The 9,052-nt window shown below is 45.6% G+C and overlaps 2 protein-coding genes across 2 annotated transcripts; both read right to left on the bottom strand.

Moving 5' to 3' along the window:
* Window positions 1-236: 236 nt before the first annotated feature.
* On the bottom strand, window positions 237-736 carry LOC147961583 (DEAD-box ATP-dependent RNA helicase 15-like). The gene is made up of 3 exons (XM_087535787.1): window positions 714-736; window positions 456-548; window positions 237-369 (listed from the first exon to the last, which is right to left on the bottom strand). The coding sequence occupies exons 1-3, from the start codon at window positions 734-736 to the stop codon at window positions 237-239; spliced, it is 249 nt and encodes an 82-aa protein (XP_087391913.1).
* Window positions 737-7,455: 6,719 nt separating this feature from the next.
* LOC147961584 (uncharacterized) lies at window positions 7,456-8,664 on the bottom strand. Its single transcript, XM_087533871.1, has one exon. It carries the CDS (start codon window positions 8,662-8,664, stop codon window positions 7,456-7,458), a length of 1,209 nt encoding a protein of 402 aa, XP_087389997.1.
* Between the last annotated feature and the right edge of the window lie 388 nt (window positions 8,665-9,052).

The following is a 9,052-nucleotide window of genomic DNA, read 5'->3' on the forward strand; positions in this document are numbered from 1 at the left end:
CCAAACACGTTTTTAATCAATTGTGCAATATATTAACCACCACACACGTAGCCTATGATTTCTTTTTGCTATTAAAACAGAGGGTAGCTCTAGCTAGTTGGAGCATGGTAGACGGTGAAATTAAGGGTTGGCTTTTACAAATTATTCCTAGCTGTCTAGCTCATATGGGCTGAAACCTGAAAGCTTAAGAGGTGGCGATTAATGGATCCAAGGGCGAATAGCTAACCGTAATCGAACTAACTTGCCTTCGGGGGGCCGTTGCTCCAAGCGTTAGGCCTGGTCTCAAGGCCGCAGTCCTGGATGGCCCGGAGCAGCTCGGGCTTGAGCAAGAAATATGTGAAGCCGGATCTGTGGCTGCCGACGTTGCCCCTGCGCGCACAGGCCGTCCATCAGAATGGGAGCAAGCAAAGTGAAGGGAAGATGAAGAAAAAGAAGGAAGTTGAATGAATAATTACTTCCTGGCGGCTGCTTGCCCGGCGGCGTCGACAGCCTTGTCGTCGTCGAGCAGCTCCTGCTTGTACACGTCGTTCTCCTTGGCCTGTCCCATCCTGGCAACCAAGGAAAAGGCGGGTGTCAATTCGAGTGAGAAACTCTAGAAATCGCACGCAGGAAGTCAGACTCAGATGTCGTCTCGCGGAGATAGAAAAGATGCGGGGGCGGGCTGCAAAGAAAGAAGCGGCAGGACAGCGTGATCCGCCCAGATCGAGGCTCACCTGAATGAATTGTGTCGCTCCATAGGGTACGGCCAGATCCAGGCTCGACGAGGAGGAAATCGTTGAATTGGGGATGGAGAGGAGTGGATCGTGGGGGAGCAGAGAGAGGGATGGGAGCGGCGCTAGAAGGAATCGGGGCAGAAACGGCGCTAGAAGGAATCGGAGCAGAAAATTTAGGGTTTCGGAGGTTTTCTATGACGAGGTGGGTTAATCCGGTTTGGGCTAAGAAGGAAAAAAATCGTAGCGACAAGTAGCAATGCGAATCTTGGCGCAGCAAATTCCTCATTTCCTTTTTTTTACACATTATAGACGCAAGCGCTCATACATACGCGCATACACCCATCTCTATGAACGCACACACGCACACCATACCCCTATGAGTCCTTGCCTGTTAGCAAATCTCGATTCCAAGCTTGGTGTGCTCGTTTGTGACGAAAACGTCATCGTGCCAACCATGGTAGCAGCACCGGTGTTAAATGATTGTCATAGTAGTTTGCTTGAAGTTTGGAAGGTTATAATTGAGCTTTGTATTAGAGAGTCGAATATAGTAGAGCTCATGAGCTGGTTGGATACGGATGTGCGAATTCCTCATATGTTTGGGCGGATGCACCCCCTTATTTTCTTATGAAAATTTTGGGCAATGATGTAACCATTATTTGGTGAAGCATGCCCCTTCCTTTAAAAAATAAGGCACTGAGGAAAGACGGCGGTGACACGGAAAGACGGACAGAGCCAACCGGCCAACTCCATTCCTGTTAGTTTTGCCTAAGTAGATTGATTTTTATCGACTGCTCTGGCGCCGAGACAAGGAGAACTCATTCCGGTGGCGTGGAGAGGACTTGCCCGATGTACAGAATCTGGCCTCGACCGGCTAGGGTGAGCAGCATGATTGTGTTTGCATCGAGGAGTTTGGCTGCGACCTACGGGCAAATGACCTCGACAAACGTTGTGATTAGGGGAAATTTGCGCCGGCCACCAACAGTGTGGCTCCATCATTCGGTGGTGGTGGAACAACAGTGGCATTTTGGATCTAAACTGTAAAGAGAATGGCAACGGTGGCTGGTTTCACGGTAGGGAATTTGGTGGGTGGGGGATCGGTTGTGTCGAGATTCACACTCCTCGGTATCACTCAAAAAAGATTTGACAAGAATATGACTTTATTCTTGGACAATTCACATATCATTTACAATTAACTTAGAGAAATCAAATGATCTATTGAGATGAGAATAGCTGGTTTGTGCATCCGCTACTCTGTTTTCTTCTCGGTTTGTAAAATCCAAATTCAGCAGGTCAATTAAGCACGTCTATCGACCAAAACTATACGAACAGGTCGTACATGATTTCCTTCCGGCTGAGAAGGTCGTACGCGGGTTACCTACGATAAATAGGCTTGGATATTTGGTGCGACCTAAAAACTCAGCCAAGGCTAAAAATTATCTGTGGTGTGCGTGTGGGGATGTGCGTCACTAGTGAGGCACTGAGGCCGCAGAAGAATGGCATTGGGAGGTAACCGCCCTAGGAAGAGGACTTCACAGGACGCTGACATGGACGATGATGATGATTTAGATGCTATCACTTCTAGTCTGTTGAAACCGACAGATGGGGACAATGCAGAAAAAGGGCGACAATAGTAGTTCGATTCTCCCGCGAGGAATAAGTTCTATTTATCCCTAGTTCCTGCCTCATGTCTGGGGAAGCATTACTAGGGAAAAACTTATACACATGATTTTACCAGCAGCGAGTTTAAAAATAAGGCGCTGCTGCATTGTAGTAGTAGCGCGCTCTGGCAGTACTCGCTGCTGAAATAGACGTAGCAGCAGCGCGCCTCCTCTAAGCCGCGCTACTGTTATAATTCCCACGACCCCGCCGTGACGCTAGTTCTAGCAGCAGCGCTTTTATTCAGACCGCGCTACTGCTAGGTAGTTTAACAGTAGCGCATTTGCCTTTAGAGCGCTACTGCTAAAACTAGCTATCTCCAACCCGCCCCCCATGCTCTCCTCTATTCGATCCACACTCACACTCAAACTCACTCCCCCTCAACCCCCCCCCCCCCCCCCGTGCGCGCCGGTCCTCCCCCGCCGGCCGCCGTCGCCCCCGCCAGCCGCCGTCGCCTACCCCTCTTCCCTCTGTGCCGCCGTCAACTCATCCTCCTCGCTGGACTCGGTACCGCCCTCCTCCTCCGTCCTCCCTCGACTTGCCGCCGGTCGGCCCCTCCTCGCTCCGCCTTCCTCCTCCGTCCTACTCTCTTCTCCCTCCTCGAGTCGCCCCTCCTTCTTACTCCTCCCTGCTACATTTTGATTTAGTAGGCTAGTTCATATGCAACATTTTGATTTAGTTGATATGATTTAGTTGATTTAGTAGGCTAGTTGATTTAGTTGATTTAGAACATTTTGATTTAGTTGATTTAGTAGGCTAGTTGATTTAATGGATTTAGAACATTTCGATTTAGTTGATTTAGTAGGCTAGTTGATTTAGTAGATTTAGTCGGCTAGTTGATTTAGTTGATTTAGAACATTTTGATTTAGTTGATTTACTATGCTAGTGAATTTAGTAGGCTACTTGATTTAGTTGATTTAGTATGCACCATTTGATTGTTATTTTTTCTGTATATGGATAGGTAGATGCTTTTGTTTTTTTGTAATAAGTTATATTTTGGCAAAATGTAGGTGCCAATTTAGTTAAATTTGCCACTTGATTTTTTAATCAATTATCTTAGGCAATAGGGGCCAAAATAGATGAAATGTCTTGGTAGGTGGTACCCTTATTTGGTACCCTTATAATTGTCTATAAAATTGCTTCTCGTGGAAGAACCAAAAATATCACATGCTACTGTTTTTCTTTCCTGTGAAGTGGATCGTTAATCCTTTGCTCATATTGCTTTAGGAAAATTGCGCCGCCACCACCACCACTATGTTGACTGTGTAAGTCAAGGTGCGCCAGCAGCCTTGCAATTGGCAAGCTGTTCGACATCTACTTCCAGCCGAGTTTTCGTCATGCGGCGTAAGAAATTAGATGAAATGTAACAACTATTTTATTTTTAGTGTTGGCATTTGCATTGTGTCATTTTGCTTTTTTTACACAGATCGTCCCATGCAATGTGAGGTTGAAATTCAACAAGCTGACAAGAGACACTGTGACATTTGAGGCTCTTGGGGGGCCGTACACTATGGAGGTCGAGAAAGGACGCAATATGTCGCAGATTGGAGGAGATGGATGGGCCTGTTTCCTCACCCACATGCGTCTTACTGGTGGTGAGTTGATTAACTTCTCCTTCAGAGCAGAAAGAACCAAGCTGGTTGTCATTTATCTCAACCTGGTGGAAGATGATGAAGATGACGAAGATGACGAAGATGATTCAGATAATGAGGACCCACTCGATGAAGATGATGAGAACTCACTTCATGAAGCCATTGTAGCAAGAATGAGGCTGAGAGAGGAGGAGGTGTGCAACCTATGGGACATAATTCCTCCACGTGATGACTTTGTCGGGGTGCCATTCGTGACCCGCCTGACAAGTACCATGGTCGATCGGCATGAAATGGTATGTTATACTGGCTGTAGTAATTTGATGATATATATATATGCTTTATTGTTATACTTACAAATGCAAATTATCCGATGATATGCTTAGTGAATCCGATGATATGCTTAGTGTAGAGTCCAGTGATATGCTTTGTGAAATCTAGTCAATGATATGCTTTAGTGTAGAGTCTGATCACATGCTTATTAGTGTAGAATCCAAGGAACTATTAATAGTGTAGATAATCCATATATACTTACTAGTAGAATCCATGATTAATTAGTACAAATGCATAGTACTGTGTCTTTTGATAGTGTAGAAATCTAGACTTAATAGAAATATATTTGCAAGAGTATGTGCGAAGCTATTTATTAATTGATATATTTTTCTTATTCAGAAATTGCCAAAGAACCTATCTGTGAGTTGTGGTATCGAGCCTGATGAAGAAGGCTCAGCTGGACTACGCCTTACCGCAAGGGGCTCCATCACCACCTGTACTTACCGCATGGACACAGACGGTCGTACACACTTAAACTCGGTTGGGTGGAAGAGATTCCTCATTGGCAAGAATCTTCGTGTTGGACAGGTCATCCTAATTACTATCAGGAACACCCACCGCCCAGGCTTGAGGATGATGATCGTCGTCGATATCATCTTGAACTATATATGTGTGTGTGGCTATATCATCTAGAATTACATATGATGATTGTCGTCGATATCATGTAGAACTACATATGATGATCGTCGTCGATATCATCTAGAACTACATATGATGATCGTCATCGATATCACCTAGTACTGCTTGAGGATGCATGTTGAGTATATATGAAATTGTTATCTAGTACTCCCTCCGTTCCAAATTACTCGTCGTCGTTTTAGTTCAAATTTTAACTAAAACCATGACGAGTAATTTGGAACCGAGGGAATAGTACCTAGTACCTATAATGCTTTATGGCTTTATGAAATTGATATCTAGTAGTACCTAGTATCTCGAAATTGCAGTTTATTGAAGCTGAAACAGGGTGGTAATGATGAAAGATATAGCAGTAGCGTGGGGCTAGAAAATCGCTAAATCTAACTAATAGTAGCGTGTTCCGGAAAAGCGCTGTTGAAATAGTCAATAGTAGTAGCGCGGGTACAGACAGCGCTACTACTAAGAGTTAGCTGTAGCGCCATATTGGTAGCGCGGCCGCCCGCGCTGCTGATAGCCTCAAAACCTGAGCTACTACTAGGGTTTTCCCTAGTAGTGAAGGGGTGATGTCTCCCACCTTAACACCTCTTTCACCTTCAGCATATGTGTCAATGAGAGATTGAAGAGCCCGAATAAAGAACATTCCACAGAAGAATGATACTCTGGCATTATTGCCGGGCCCAATGAATTTGTTACTTTGGAACTGTCGCGGGTTGAGCGACCACACAACAGTTCATGAACTGCGCGATCTCATGCCGAAGTCTGTGATACATCACTGATATATCTATAAACTTTGTATATTTCATGCCTATTAACTTCTAAGTGTGCAATGTTTCTAATTTTTTTAGGGACCAACGTATTAATTCAATGCTCACTTCTAGTTCCTATTTTTTGTTATTTTTGGAATTTCAGAAAAAAAAATCACCAAACAAAAATTCCTCAATAAAATCTGAGAAAATGATAGCGTGTTTTTGTAGCACTAGAGGACTAGAGTGCCAAGGCCCATCATCTGGAGGGGCATGGTGGGCCCGCAAGGCCTAGGCACCTAGTGAAGGTGCCCGTCTTACAAATGCGCCTATGACATGTGGGGCTTTCCTCCCTCCTCTGTGGCTTCGGTGGCCAATTGCTTTATATACCCTTGAAACCCTACCCTGGATAATTGTGAATTTTTTCGCCGCCACTTTGTGATTCTGAGGGCGATCTTCATACTCAACCCTTTTCGTTACTCTCCAAAGGGAGAACTCGTTTGCATCATCACCAACATCGATCCTCATGCTTCTAGATAAGTTATAAGTAGCACTACAACATATCCGAACACTATTGATCGTGCATCACTGACCGGCCACTGGCCATATGTTAGTGATGAGCACTACCACTGACCTGCCATAAGCACTTTGGTGCTCGGCCGGACGCTTATCACAGACTGAAAAACAATTGCCTGTTTGTGATACGGTGATTCTAAATGAAAAGGCTGCTCCATTTGACATGTCTGAGTTTTCCTTCTAAATCCGACCCTTAGTCTTTCCCACCCGTCAGTGATGTTGTTTAGTTCGGTTGTTATATGCAACCTCCATGGCTCATGTACATTACAACCCTCCCCGCCCATGGCCGAGCACCAGCCACTTTAGCTTTCAGTTTGTCCTGCCCGGCATCATCGAACGTGTGTTGCCAGCCAATGCGGGGCACTACTCTGACACGGCAGCACCCATGTCGTCCCTAGCGGCATTCTGTTTCATGAGTCGCATGTACGGTCACGTGACTATAGACCCCCTCCTCCCCCCCCCCCCCCTCAATCGTTCTTATGGTGGTGCCGGTGTTGATATGCCACAGTAGTAAGATTCATTCCTTGTAGGTGCCGATGTATATTCTTCCATGCATGCTTTCATGAACTTAGAGGTGAAAATATTACAATTCTTCTGAATGTTACAATTGGTATGTGCGGCGATACATATTATGTTATGCGTAGTTAGAGGTGACAATGTTACAATTTTTATGAATGATACAATTGGTATGTGTGATGATACATATACTATTATATATGCATTTTTAGAGGTGACAATCTATATTATTTTATGCATTCTTGTAGGTACTGATGTACTCTGCTATGCATGCTTGCACAACTCACCATCTGTCATAAGAAAACATATAAAATCCATGATATGTCATTATGCATTCCATGCGATTACATGAACATGTATGTGATACCGGAGGCAGCATATCACTTGGAAAGTGTTTGATTTGCCTAGATACCGATCAAACATTTATATTTTTTTATCCTTTTGTATTTCATTGCGCACAATATTAGCATAACGCACAATGGAAGCTAGACCAAAGTAGTAAACAAATCAGCAAGAGGTAAACCTTGCATTCCTCCTTCATTGCTGGGAACTAAGGATGCCAGTTACCGGCCCATTCACATTTTTAATGGTCAAACAGATATAAGCATATAGCAGCATCATGTACATTAATTGTAACTAGCAGACCACATTTATATAGGCAGATTAAAAAGAGGCAAACCTAAGCTAGCAGTGTTATTCTTTCAGCAGATCACGTCCTTCCTTCATCAGAGGGAATTTTGGAGGCCAAACCATCATAAAGGGGCTGACACTAAACACGTAATCATCTTCTTCTGTCACGTCGTAAACCTTCTTCAAAACCTTGCTTTTGATATAAAAAAGGTAGAGGGCATTGTCCGCCTCGATCTCAGAATTGCACCCAGGTGCATGTACATCTGCATCCTTGAAACCATGACTTGGTATCATATGATTAGCACATATCTCACGTAAACAAATGGTATTCACAAGGAACCAGTTGGCAGCGCCATTATTGCCATCCACCCCGTGCAGCCAGATGCGTATTTGTAGGTCCTTGAGAGTGATGAGATGAACCCCAGAATCATCATCTGCGAGCGACAGCTTGCCACACCACGATAACACCTCTTCTGGGAGGTTAACTAACGACAGAGAGGCAGACACAAGATCTAGCACGATTAAAATATTGATCCCGCTCACATAGGCCAGAGTATAGATCTTGCCGTCACCAATCAAACTAGCAACATGATCGAGTCGTAGCGAAATACGGGTGAATTCGGTTGCAACCGAAGAGTAGATGGCCCATATATCATCTTGTAAGACATACACATCCACAATTGTCTGCTGCCCTTCCACGCCCATTGCCAGATAGAAGAAGGACAGGCCGTCGTCGCCGCCTTTGAGGATGACCTCTCTGTCGTAGTATGTGAAGCGGTCATCATGGATGCTGCTGGTTTGCGGAACTGGCGGGAGGATGGTCGTGTATCTCCCAGGGTAGAGCGGGCATCGGACTGTTCTTACTGGTGGGCCGTCGTGCAGGTAGGAGGTGAGTAGGAGGAGGCCGTTCCAGCAATCCACACAGAAGCCGAAGCTGTCGCTGCCCAAGGTGCCCAAATCGAAGTTTGCAGGGTGGACAACGGCAGCGAGCTCAGGGGGCTGAGGCATCGGCACGAACCGCGGTGGCTTGGTGCCTCCAGTTTTGACGTAGAAGCCGAGGAAACTGGGTGGGTGGAGGTCGCGGAAGCGGCGGAGGAAGACGGGGTCGGAGGCAAGGCGGAGCCAGCTCTTGCAGACTAGAGCGGTGTGGACGAGGCTGGTGGGGAAGGCGACGCGGAGGAGGATCTCGCCGAGGAGATCGTCGTCGTCGAGAACGGCCGAGGTGGCCGCTGTGGCCGGTGGCGGCGATCGCGGCGCCCCGAGTGCTTCCATGGTTTGGTGATCTGATGAGATGAGATTTGGGCGAAGAAGAAAAAGGTAGGAGCTGATTTTTGTTTTTCGATGGGTTTTTCTGATATAAAACACCTGAACGCGTTTCGTTTTTATTACAAAGAGTTGCAAATCCCTGCAAAAAAATAATTTATGCACAAAGCTCTAAAATATTGTTTTTTCTCTACCGGTCTAGTATCTTGTTTTCTGCATCGTTACAAAGTTTTTTTAACACAGTACAGATACAAGCGCTCATACATACGCGCATACACTCACCTTATGAACGCACACACGCATACCCTACCTCTATGAGCACCTTCGACAAACTGAGTTGGCATATCATCTTGAGATGTACGAAGACACCGTAGCCGCCTCTCGTCGTCGACGGGAA

This window comes from Triticum urartu, chromosome 7A (genome assembly GCF_056163025.1).
Source record: "Triticum urartu cultivar PI428250 chromosome 7A, HENAU_Tu73, whole genome shotgun sequence".
Taxonomy (NCBI): Eukaryota; Viridiplantae; Streptophyta; class Magnoliopsida; order Poales; family Poaceae; genus Triticum; species Triticum urartu.